A 13274-nucleotide genomic window follows, 5' to 3' on the forward strand; every position below is an offset into this window, starting at 1 on the left:
TTGTCAGAGATACAGTACTCCAGACCGCTGGGAGTCCAATGAAATCTTAAGAGCACACAGCCACTGTGAATTCTGGGAAGAAATATTAATTAGTTCTTAGCATTTTACAATGACAGTGGGGAGGTTGACAGTGTCTTTGGAACACTCTGGAATGAACAGGCATGTTATACTGTAGGTAAATTCATTATGTTGACTAACATTTGTCTTCAACATTTTTTTTAATTTAAAAGTTAAGGTCTAATAATGGGTGTGGCCACCGTTGGATACGATCCAAGCTGTACAAAGCACATATGTGGCCCCAGTTTGCAGATGCTGTGTTGAGGGACTCAGCCTCATTTCTCTCAGATCCTGGACAAGCGCGTGCCTGTTCACGGGTCTCTGAGCTCTAGATGCCACACATCATTCCAGCTCATCTCACCCATATCCAGGTGGGGCTCAAGTCTGGCAATAAGTGCTTTCACAGCTAATAGCCACATTCTCACCTTGTAAGGAAGCTGTTGCTACACAGGCAGCACGAGGACAAAGGTTGTGCTGTTGTAACGTGGTCACACCTCAATGAGCCAGCAGGAAGGCCAGTGAGACGGTCCCAGGTCTTGGTCAGTGTAGTGCTGTGCAGTTGGCTTGTCTGTAGCCACTGGCCCAGGGGTGGGCAGTCCAGGTCTTTCAGGTCTTGGTCAGTGTAGTGCTGTGCATTGGGCTTGTCTGTAGCCACTGGCCCAGGGGTGGGCAGTCCAGGTCTTTCAGGTCTTGGTCAGTGTAGTGCTAAGCAGTGGGCTTGTCTGTAGCCACTGGCCCAGGGGTGGGCAGTCCAGGTCTTTCAGGTCTTGGTCAGTGTAGTGCTGTGCAGTGGGCTTGTCTGTAGCCACTGGCCCAGGGGTGGGCAGTCCAGGTCTTTCAGGTCTTGGTCAGTGTAGTGCTGTGCAGTGGGCTTGTCTGTAGTCACTGGCCCAGGGGTGGGCAGTCCAGGTCTTTCAGGTCTTGGTCAGTGTAGTGCTGTGCAGTGGGCTTGTCTGTAGCCACTGGCCCAGTGGTGGGCAGTCCAGGTCTTTCAGGTCCAGTGTTTCTGCAGGTTTTCATTCCAACTCATGTTATGATAAATGCATTACATGTGGAGATCTGCTATTAATCTTAGACATGGAAACTGTTATCTCACATATAGAAGTGGTAAACAATGTAGTATATGACATTTATATAAGTTCTACACTGGAGCATAGAAGCATTCTATATGATATCTTTCCCCTTTAATAAAACAATAAAACTTGTAATGTAGAATACAAGTGAGAAACAAAACAGAATTCCCTAAACTCATTATAAACAGTGCATGTGGGCATTTTAAAGTTTGGTACACTCCATCATTTGACTTTCTTCTGCTTTTACCAGTTCCAGGCTCTGTTTATTAACTTCACAAAAGGCTTTCTCATTTTCAAAAGCCATGTTGACCTCCCCTTGTGGAGTTTTCAAGCTCCAATTATTAATCACACCGGGTCCTGCAAGTGGCTTGTCGTCGGGCTTGTCTGATGTCACTTTTTTGTAAATCTGATAAACTGCAGAGAAAACAGATTACAGGTATCAGAATAAGATGTGGCCATTATTTTGACTTCTAAATTGTTACATTATGTATTTACCAAAAATTGTGATGTTCTAAACTATTACTTCAAAATAAAAGTATGTTATGAATTAAATAAGAAACGGAATCTGCAGGTTATGCAATCAGCTTCTTAAGATATTTTACAGTAAACGTGAGGAACAAGAAAACGTGTTTTTGTAACACGGCTAGGTTGTGGTGAAAAGGATCCGATGCAGATGCAGGAGACCTTGGGAGGTGAGTAAGCGAACAGAGCAAAACCAGGAGCTGAGTCGTAGTCCGAAGGCGTAAGGTAGGTCAAGATCCGGTAAAGGCACTGGTGGCGAACAATCCAGAACGTGAGACAGGTTCGTGGTCGAAACAAGAGCGGCAGGGTCAATTCCGAAAATAGCCACAGGTAGCAAACAATCCAAGGGACGAGACGAGAACGAGAAGTCCGAAGGCAAAAGGTGAAGTCAGAAAATCCAGTAAGGCAAAAGGAAAAGACACGCTAGGTAGAGCAACACGAAGTGAACTCAATACCGAGCAGCGATAGGCGGGTAAGGGAGGCTTAAATAATGCAGCCTGCCGCACGGTAAGGCGTCTGATGAGAAATTAACACGTGCGGCGGCGTTTGTAATTATCACCCTGCTGCTGGAACTGATTAGTCCTCTTAGGAGCTGGTCTGGGCCGGTTAGTGGTCGTGACAGTTTTACCACAAACTTTGTTTTTCTTAACTGGACAGTAATTCATTACTGGCCAATGAATATGTTTTCTTACATCTGTATAGCACTGTGGGATCCAAAAGTCCTTTAAAACACTAGCAGAGACCTACTTCATCCACCTCTCTGTTTGAAAAAGACAGGGAATGTGACCCCAGATGGGTAACTCTGTACATCTCATTTTGTCCTTTCCTCTTCTACCAAATCTACCTCTTTTCCTCTGGACTCCAGCAGCACCATCCCATAAGACTCCCGTCTCTGTCAAGATCCTCAGAGTCGCTCTCTAAACCCCCCCTCTCTCTCCCACTTCCTGTTTTTTTCTCTGGTTAGGCTCCGAGCAACATTTACACAACCAGCCCCTTCCTTCCCAACTGTCCAACGCCTCTCCCATGCTCCTATTCCAGGCCCTGGTACTCTCCTGCCCAGACTATTGTAACTTCCTCTCGGCCGGCCTTCCTGCCAGCTCTTTGTCTTTTCACATACCCCAGCTTGCTTTCCATGAGACACACAGACAGGGAGAGAAGCTGGGGGTCACAGCGCAGGATCAGCCATTTAAATGGCCCCCCTGGAGCAGTTGGGGTGAAAGGCCTTGCTCAAGGGCCCAACTGAGTTGGATTCCTCTGACGGCCGTGGGGTACGAACCGGCAACCTTCCAGCCACAGGCGCAGATCTTTAACCACAGACCCTCTGCACCGCCCATTGATGCAAATCCCTAGACCTTGCCTACCAATGTTTCGATCCCTCTTCTCCTCCCTGTCTTTAATCTCTCACTTTCCCTCCCACCAAACCTCTGGACTCCTCCTCTTCCTCCGCCTCCTGTACCCCCTCTCCGTTCTCTCACTGCTAAAGCCTGCTCTGGAGTCTGCTATAGAAGTGCTCGTTCCCTCTCCTTGCCCATCAGGACTCTTCTGTTCCTTTGCATGTGCGATCCCTCCGCTCTCAGCTAAATCCTCCAGTACCTCTTTCACTGTATTGCGCTAATTTTTTCTAGTTTTGCCTAAGCAGTCAGAACCTGTGTTTAGCATGTTTCAAATGCTGGTTTGGGAATTCTGGTTTTCAGAGGGAAGAGCACCATCTACAGTACTTGGTCTACCAGCATGATTTACAGCAGCAAGCTGGCTTTCCTGAATTAATGACCAGGCTCAGCCTTGCTTAACTTCTCATATCTGGAAGGTCAGGCTACAGCCTCTTTACTAAAATCTGTAAATGCAGACCTTTGCAGTTTTCAGTAAAGAAAAAAAAGAACAGATGAATCATGCCTGCTTGCCTCAAATTATTACCTATTTTTGAGCTTCATAGTTTAACAAACATTGTTGAATTTTCTGAGCACCAAAGACCTGTGTTTTTTTTTTTGGAGAGCTATAATGCTAAATGAACAAACAAATCAGAATCCTGAACAATGCCAGAACATGGAAGACCACTGAACTGTAAAATCCAAACCAGTGGACACAAATGGAAACGATGTGAAGTGCATTGAATACCAGGAACAGGAGGCACGTACACAATGGGTGTGGGAGTGTAGAACAAGATATCCAGCCATGACGGTGCTGATACTTCTTCCTAGAAATGGCAGGGTGGGACTCTTGGATGAATTAACCACTCACAGCTTCCCAGAACAGATGGTCTGAAAGGCCTCCTCTCCGTTGTAACGTCATTGCTCTAATCAAGCTCAACATCCAGTACCAGTAGTCTCACATACCTGGACTGCGTGTTGTAATTCATTTTTATCTGTTTGCATTTAATTTTCAATTTCAACATTCCATTTTCAATAGCATTTCCTGCCCTGCCATATAGCATGGCACAGATTAAGTCAATGGGACACAACTTTAAGCACAACATTGACGGTCACGAACACAATTCGAGTCTCATAGTATTTACCTTGTGCAGAAAACTGAGAACACAGTCACTGAAGCCCTGTGGAAAAAAAAACAATGCCTCCATGTTTTCTGGGCATCAGCCCTTGAACAGCTCAGGTGTGGCCATCGTCTCTAGTACAGCTCTAAGAGAAAAGTGAGAGGGCCCGAAGCAGCACCCAGCCACCCACCTGTCACGATAAGCAGTCCGTTCAAAAGCTGGAAGGAGCCGTAAATGAGAGGGAAGGTGAACATGAGAACCAGCTGCTCTGTGGGGAAGGACAGCTGAAGCATGGTTGAGCAGACCTGGACATTCTGGGCTCCTGTCTCCAAGGCGATCGTCCTGCACCTGCAACAAGGGAATGAGCCCCTGCGTCAGTCTTACACGCCTGTTACGGTCGTCTTCCCTCCTCGAGAGGGCGCTCCCGCCTTCTTTGGTATTGATTTTGGTTTCATTATCCCCAGCTGTGTCTTGTCTCTTTTGTGTTATTTAAGCCGGGCGTCTCCGCTGTTCTGGGCTCGGGTTTGGGAGATGGACGTCCGACGGCCCGCCTACCATCGGGCCTGGAGTGAGCCTGAGGGCATAGGCCTTCACCCCGACGTCCTGACCTCTGGGCCTGGGGCTCGGGGAGCCTGGTCCTGTTAAGGTTTTACTATTCGTGTTCCTGTCCCGAGGATGTTACCTGTGTCTATGTCTTGGACGGATCTCCCGGTTCTCGGGTCACGGACTGCACCCTGATAACCCCTTTTTGGACCTTGTCGCCTTTTGAGTTTTCCCCTGTGTACTAGATCACTGTTTTTGCCCCCCACTGTGTGTGTTCCCCGAATAAACCCTGGCGTGTTTCCCCTGATGTCTGTCTCCAGACTCTTCCGGATTATTCCATCGCGCATAGGGTCTTTATAACACACTTCGCGGGAGTCAGAATCGGCTCCCGTAACAACACCTTTCCAGAGCCGAAAAAGAATGAGCAGTCACATCTACCGCATGTGCATGCTTCTGAAGTGGGACTTGAAAATAAGGATACCTACTGATGATAAAAGCAGTTCTGAGTTAGACCAGAATTGCCTGAAGCAAACAATCTACCAGCTACTGTCATCCTCTTGCCCCCCATGCCCATGGTTCAGCCTTTTTTCAGCAGGACTTTTGTGTTTAATTCCTGTGGAGCAGAATGGTTACCTTCTACTCGTTGCTAGAAAAAGCTGGCCATGAGAGGCCAAAACTCAAGTCTACTGATTCCCTCCATTTAGGTAAAAGTTTTTGTGATTCAGGGGTGTTCATAATTATTCTCAACTTTTATCATCTTGCTGTAAACTAGATTACACACTTATTGGAAGTCTTCACTTACTGTTTACAGTTATTTAAACTGTTAATACAGTTTGTTCTGACTGTATTCCTGTAATTTAATAAATGACTCATCTAGCACGCACTTGGTAGTGTGTAGGGGTTTTGTGAGGATTAGCATGTACTGTACACATTCCTGTAGTACAGGCTGGCGTTGATGATTGAATACCAGTCTGGTCAAGAGAAACACATACCTGCAGACTCTGTGAGAGATTAGCCAGGGGGGAGCTATAAGGGCAGGAACAGAGGTAGCTGAGGAATGCAAATCAATAAACATGGAAAAAGTACTGTATACATTCCCAAAGCTATGTTTCTGCAGAGATCAGCAATTCTGGACCCCTTAGTGAGTCTTCTCTTTCTTACCTTTCAGAAAATGGTCTCAGGCAATGCCTACCACACTCACAACATCAGCAGTAATAAAGTCATCTCAGTTGCTGATATTGAAAACATTACTATAGGTTTTTTATGAACTCTTGTGAGATATTTCTTACAGGTACTACAGGAATGCTGTGTGAAAAACTAATCCAGCAAAGAAACAGAATGGAAGATGGATATATAGTACATCTAGCTATGTTTGCTTCGTTGGATGTAAAGGTCTGTAAACAGATTGTTCCCACACTGGTATTTAACTTTTGAGTTGCCTCACGCCATCTCCCTTCAGCCAGCTTAACATCCTAACACACGTAGTGAATAATAATACATATCAGGACAGAACACCAAAGCGACAAGTTGCCCGTGTCAGCTAATACAAACACACCAGTTCCTTACCTTTTCCAGGGTTGCCTCACAACAGCAGCAGTGATGAACCCAGCAGCGTACCCAATCATGGGGTAAATAATCCCAATAACCAACATGGAGGTGTCTGTGTCCCATGAGCCTTTATACAGAACAGCAGAGGCGATTCCGATCACCAGGATGAGTATGCCACCCATGACAGTGCCCACCTGAAGAGGAAACAGGGAATGTCAGGGAGCCCCAAGGTTCCACAGAAAATGTCGTTGGTGAAAAGGGCTCTTGGGAGTTTGAATTACTTTTTTGGCTGAACTTGAAGCTCTTGGGTAGCCTGCACCTCCACAAATGAAGAAGAAGCTGTGCAGTTGCCTCTACTGTGAAGTCTAACGTACATTTCACTGCTTGTACAGCATATTGGTTACTCATCCCCTCTGTCTGTTTGAATTATATTCACTGTGTTTTTTATTAAAGACTGTTTAATAGAGTTAATAAAGTTAACATGCCATGCTATTTGTTTACGTTTTCTATATTGCATGTAGTGTGAGATGATGAGCCTAAACCATGATAAAGTAAAACACATGAGCTGCTGCTCATTGTGAGAAAGAAGGCTGTCTAAGGGCGGTGCGGTGGCTCTGTGGCTAAGGATCTGCTCATATGGTTGGAAGATTGCTGGTTCATAGCCAGCAGAGGAATCCTACTCCATTGGACCCCTGAGCAAGGCCCTTAACCCCATCTGCTCCAGGGGTGACGTATAAATGTCTGACCCTGCACTCTGACCCCAAGCTTCTCTCTCCCTATCAGTGTGCCTGTGTGTCTCATGGAGAGCAAGCTGGGGTATGTGAAAAGACAAATTCTTAATACAAGAAATTGTACATGGCTAATAAAGTGAGCTTATCTCTCTTATCTCTAAGGAATGTACAGCACTAAGGCTGAATGTAGACAGACTTTATTATTCACACTTGTAAGAGTCCTTAATCATTATAAACTCTCATGAATCCAGATCAGTTCTGGATATGGATAGAAATACTGTGTTTGGACTCATAAGTGCTAAAGTCTTAATTTCTAACTTTACCAAATAGCCTTGTAGGCCTTTGTGCTTAACCTTTAAAACGTATGGGCTACAAACCCATCTTTTTGTCATATAGGAAGCAAGATTATTGTCAGTTTTCAAATTAAGAATATTAAAATATGCCTCTTATATTCTTAATGTCAGATAGGTGTTAAGAGAATAATCCCAAAGAATTTAAAACCACACAAAAAATGAAAAGCAATAAAAGACCAGGCTGTAAAACTAAACAACAAATCAATGCAAATATATCTGATTACAAACCCTCGTTTTATTCATTTTTTGATGATGTTGTGAAAGATTCTAATGGGAAATTACTGAAGCTACATTTTGTAGCAGTGTTTTTTGTGTGTTCTTATATGTTAAACTGTATGAATGAAATCAAATCATATTGACTGCTTCAATCTAGCGTGACTACTAGAAGGAATGAACAGTACCTTCAAGATGATCTGTGCTTTCTTTGGCCACTTATAATTGACAAAGACTCCACAGCACACGGGAACAATCAAGGTAACAAGAGTAATTCCTGAGACGGGGGGAGAAAAAACACAGACTGGCTCAGGAACTAGTTAAAAAGACCTCTATAGGGAGTCACACCATTTGTTTACAATGTCCTCTAAACATATTGATCAGCATAGTCAAAACTGTTATTCTTGCCTCATATTCAAGCAGACTGTATTGGTGAACACTCACTCCAGTGCCAAATATGTTTTGGAGGAAAATGAATGCATTAATTTGATCACATTAGAACAAATACATTCTTTGTCTTCAACCTATCGATTTCAGGAGACTATAATTATTAGGGCATATTCACTTTTTGTACATTTCTGAATGTAAAGGTCAGTATTTGGTTGCATATCTGTATGAGGCAATATCTGTGTGATATCCATCACCCATTAATCTCACAAACACAAATCTCACTCACTTTGAGTTCTTTTCCATCTCTGGGGTGTTCTGATTTCAGTTGTTTTCAGCTTGTAGAAAGCATGGTCAGTTGCTTAGATCTAATTGACTTGGCTAGTCTTAGATTTCCCACGTTTTCTGCAGATTAACTCTGTCTTGGCCACTGTCTTGCTGCATCTTCACTTCTTTTCACACTCTAGCACCTCCATCAGCTGAATAAAGGTTTATCTAGGTCTCCTCTGTCCACACAACTGGAGGTAATGTGATGGCCTAGGGTTCGGAGGGCAGTGTATATTGATAGGATGGCAGACTTAGACAAGATGGCAGCTCTTGTCTGCACTAAACTTCTCCAGAAGGCCGTGGGGAATGAGCTACCAACCTTGGCTTCCTGACCAATTGTCAGGTGGCATTTAGAAAACTAGGAAGCAGGGGCTTCCAACAGCTGTCTGGAACGGAGAGCAGAGTCTCTAAAATGTGCTGCATCGGGTGGAGAAGGGAGAAGGAAGTAGTGACCGAACGACCACGGAGGCTGGAACTTGCATTTGTGTTGTGGAAACTTTGTTCTAGAAGAGCTTTTTCGTAAGCTTTGTAAGCTCTGAAGGAGGTTTAGAGGGAAACGTTGTGAGGCATATAAGCAGCTTAGCTGCATGTTTGTACTCTATACAGAGAGGAACTATCAATGAAGAAGTATAATTAGAAGCTCCAAGACAAGCGTTGGTTTTGTTTGCCTAACACTATAGATGAAGAGCACTGTTTTACCTTTACAGCTGTGTTAATATGTCTCTGTTCCTGGGACCCGCCTACTTCCAGTGTGAGTATACATACATATGTCTGTTCAACATACTGACATATTTGCAGCTAAGAAATTAAAATAGCTGATGATTGAAGATTTTTCATAATGTATTTAAAATAAATATGGAACTGTACTGTATACTTTCCTTTGCATTGCTTGGTCTGCCTAATATCATCATGTCATGGTGGATGTGTAATTTTAATTTTGGATAAAGTTACTGCTGGCTAAATGAAAAATTCGCATTCTCTGTATTGAGGGTACAGAATCCTGATAATACAAAATCCTGCTTTTCTAGCTACAGTCAGCAACTTCCTAAAGGTTCAGCTGGTTAGCAATTGTCTACTCACAACTCTAGGGACTTGAGTTAAAGTTAAAGTTCAACACTAATTCCATATCTTTGGGCATGTTTTATTGAACATTTGTAGCGGCAAGTCATATTGTAAGCCAACTCTATTTTCTTAGGAGGCTCAGGTCCTTTGGTGTGTGTGGAACACTGCTACACATTTTTATGCATCAGTGGTGGCAGCAGCCATCTTCTACGCTGTCGTGTGCTGGGGCAGCAGCATCATGACAAGAGATGCAAATATGCTCAATAAGCTCATCAAGAAGGCTGGCTCTGTGTTGGGGATGAGCCTTGACCCCATGGAGGTGGTGGCTGAGAGGAGAATGCTGATCAAGCTCACAGCCATCATGAACAACACCTCTCATCTGCTTCATGGGACTGTTACTGGGCAGCGGAGCACTTTTAGCAACAGACTGCTCCAGCTACGGTGTTCAAGGGAACGTTTCCGCAGGTCTTTCCTGTCTTTCCAGCTGTCAGGGTGTATAACGCTGCCCTAGGCTAGGACTGTTAGCCCTTCATTTGCTCGTCTATGGACAGCATGTTGCTCCATTGTACTTTTTTTCATGGACACTCAATCTGTATATAAGAAAGGTGTTCTCTTTCTTCTTTTTTTCAGCATGGAATAAACATATTACTTGTATATACCTATGCACATTTTGCACATATTTTACTGTTTTTACAGTGACTAGGAGCATGTTTTGCACACACCTATGTATTTCTTTTTATTTAATATTTTATATTTATTTTTTAATACCGTATGTATTTTAATTTTTTTGTCTATTCTGATGTCTGTTTTTTTGCTTGTTTTGGGCTAGACTGCTGTAACACATCAATTTCTCTTCGGGATCAATGAAGTCTTATGTATCTACAACGCTTAGAACTGACTGTAATAATCTAGGAGGGCTAATTATAAGAGACATTTTCCAAGACCCACAGATCAGGGCGTCATACAGCTGTCTCCATTCCGAAACACTCTAATGACATACGACCAATACTTTGTGAATTATACAGTATATTTGGAATCGGTTTGTGAAACTGTGGATTATTTTATTTTGATTGATTCCCAACAGCCGTCAAGAACTCCCGAAATTTACTGTTCCAATTTTTCGTTGTTACAGGAAATTAACCCCCCCCCCCACCACACACACACACACTACCACTGTCCCAGAGACATACTGACATCTCTACTATTTCCATTCAACGAGGCAGAGAGCTGGGCTGGAGACATGAGGTAAATGAATAGTCGTCACCTATGTTAAAGAAGGGGATTTTAATGTTGCCTTCGCCAACCCAGGAGCGTGTGTAGATGAACAGACAGAGAGGCATCATTCCCATAGCCAGAACTGTCGAGCAGCAGGTCATGGTAATGCTGAAATAAACGGGTAAATATGTATTACTTAAAACATAGTAGTTCAGGTGGGTGGCTGCGTCAGCATGCGTAGGCTGCAGAGGAACAAGTAATAGGTTTATTCCATGCTGAAAAAAAGAAGAAAAAAAACACAACGTTTCGGCCGTGGAGCCTTCTTCAGGTGACTTATTACCGACTACGAGAAAAATGTCATTTAAATCGTAAAATCATTTAAATTTGTACACGGCACTCTGGGATGTGGTAGCCTCCTATACTGAATCAAAACTGTATTAAAAGAATCGGCATTTTCCGCCACCGTGGTCTTCTATGAATGTTTCCATTAAGTATTTACATTCTCACGCTCAATGTTGTAAGGATAGATTGTAGCCGTTTTATTGGCTGCATCCGCATTGTAATCTTCTGTCCACTGCAGCCTACACTGCGAGCCACAGGGCGGGCGTTTGGATTTGGGAACGAAACAGGAGCACCCGAAGAAAACTCACAAAAACCGCGGAGGAAACATACAGACTCCACACAGATAGCACCCCACGTCCAAAAACAGAACCCAGAGCCCCAGCGCTGCGAGGAAGCAGTGCTTATCACCGCGCCAATATGCCACCCTTCAAACTCACGTTTTCTCTTTATAGCCCTTTTGGTTTTAGTTGTGTTGTGCGTAAAAGAGCACCGCAACACATTAACAAGAGCAAATCCCGGGAAGACGACATTTATTACAGATAAGGAACGGGTGAAGTTTTCTTCCACGTGAAAAGAACAGAAAGGGGACACAACGTTTCGGCTGTAGAGCCTTCTTCAGTTGTCAAAAAGAAGACTTTATTTAGATATAGAATTTAGAAGAAGAATTTATTACAGATATACACAGTTGTCCCCCCACCTCCACCAAACATACCACCTGCTTAACACAGAAACTATATGGGATGCACAACTAAAATAGTTTAAAAAGTTCAGGTTTCCTTTTTCAAAATAGAGAATATAATCACTCTGTGGATGAACTACTGTTTTCCATCACATTTAACCCGAAAAGATAAATAAGATGATATCCTGACAATCCTGATCTCCCACAGAGCCAAATACTGGTTTATGAAATGCTGCGTTTTCCTTAAATTGAAGAAAGTTTGATCCAGCGGGAATTAATATAAGCGGAGGTGATGGGGGCGGGTATCTTTCCTAATAATCAATGCAAAAGGTATAGATCACAGAATTTAGAAATATTTTGTTCGCTTGAACAGAACAATATAAAACGAGTTAAAAGGAAGCCACCAATGTACTGTACAGCATTTATGACCCCAGCTTTGTACGCCTAGGTGTATATACAGAAATATTCCATAGAAATAGACGAGGCTTTTTATTTAATCCTTTTTAACTAGATAAAGCTGTACAAATGAAGAATTCACAAAAGCTACGTCTCACCTGAGGTCCATGTCTCCATCAACCCAGTAGGCGATAATGTTGGAGATCGTCCCCCCCGGACAGCAGCCCATGATGAGGATGGCGACAGCCTGAACTGGCTTCACGGCGAAGCCAACAGCGAGGGCGTACGCAGTGAGGGGCATCAGACCAAACTGGCAAACGAGCCCCACCAAAATACCCCAGGGGCGCCGGAGGTGGAACCACAGTTTGCCCAACTCAACGGTACACCCCAAGGAGAAGACCACCAGGGCAAGCAGGACAGTCAGCAAGACGCTGAAGGCCAGCGTGACAGTTTCGTCAGGGTAGTCCGGGGCGCTCGTCCCGTTGTGCGTGCGGTTCCCCTCGCACTCCGAGCAGCCCGTGTGGTTCAGCATCCTGCTCGGAAACCTGCCCGAAGAAGCAAACGCGCCTGTATTCCCCCTTGGCTTGAACCAGCAGCGAAACCGGATCCCGATATTTGATTATTTTATCGTCGGCCCCCTCTCACACCCCCTCTCCGGACGTCGCACACTCGGGTGATGTACTTTAGTCAAATAAAAGTTGCCGGCCCACTCGTTCGCAGTTCGTCCTCCTGACTTTAAACTCCGCCAAAGTCGTCCACAACCCCCTTCGGAGCGCCTTTTGATATGAAATACTGCCTCTTCTTGTCCACCTGTTACAATTGCCACTACAAGTCTTCAGTTGGCCGCATAAATACCACCTGACTCCCTTCAGGAGATCGCTGATGCGGCGAATTCCTCAGAACTGTTCAGTGTTGCTGCGGTCCCTCCGCAGGAGCGCCGCGCTTGCAAGTCAAGTGCCCGAATTAACCCAGGGTTCGCGCGTCGCCCTCCTATTCTTTTGCGACGCAGAAAAGAAATGTCTTTATTTTAGTCATTTTGACTTCTCACACTGCCCCCTTTTAATTTTCCTTCTGAGAGCCTCCACCTGCGTGTTTCCGTGGCACAGGTGAAGTGGCACGAACGCGCGTATTGTGCCGACGACCCGTAACTGATTTAAAAAAAAAAACGCCGCTGATTTAGGTTTTTGTCCTTCTTGACCCTTTTCCCCACAGAGACCTGAATTGCACGATTCGCGTATTTCAATCCCGCAGATACCACATACAGTAAGTAATGCCCACACGCTTCTCTGCGGTCCTTCATGGACTGTACGTCTCGTCAATTAGATCACCACACTTTTA

The 13274-nt window shown here is 44.3% G+C and overlaps 1 protein-coding gene across 1 annotated transcript; it reads right to left on the reverse strand.

Moving 5' to 3' along the window:
- Nucleotides 1-1066: 1066 nt before the first annotated feature.
- Nucleotides 1067-12500, reverse strand: LOC148837362 (ileal sodium/bile acid cotransporter-like). Its single transcript, XM_088910796.1, has 6 exons — nt 12095-12500; nt 10569-10687; nt 7717-7805; nt 6250-6425; nt 4331-4488; nt 1067-1544 (listed from the first exon to the last, which is right to left on the reverse strand). The coding sequence occupies exons 1-6, from the start codon at nt 12466-12468 to the stop codon at nt 1333-1335; spliced, it is 1128 nt and encodes a 375-aa protein (XP_088766922.1). The 5' UTR covers nt 12469-12500; the 3' UTR covers nt 1067-1332.
- Between the last annotated feature and the right edge of the window lie 774 nt (nt 12501-13274).

Source organism: Atractosteus spatula, chromosome 3 (assembly GCF_055471065.1).
Source record: "Atractosteus spatula isolate fAtrSpa1 chromosome 3, fAtrSpa1.hap1, whole genome shotgun sequence".
NCBI classification, from domain to species: Eukaryota; Metazoa; Chordata; class Actinopteri; order Semionotiformes; family Lepisosteidae; genus Atractosteus; species Atractosteus spatula.

Bases quoted from the DNA above. Each gene is read 5' to 3' on its own strand.
- LOC148837362 (XM_088910796.1), bottom strand. From the start codon at position 12,468: ATGCTGAACCACACGGGCTGCTCGGAGTGCGAGGGGAACCGCACGCAC. The intron at 6,426-7,716 runs GTACTGTTCATT...TTTCCTCTTCAG, and splicing joins AAGCACAGATCATCTTGAAG to GTGGGCACTGTCATGGGTGG. The intron at 4,489-6,249 runs GTAAGGAACTGG...CCCTTGTTGCAG, and splicing joins GTGAGGCAACCCTGGAAAAG to GTGCAGGACGATCGCCTTGG.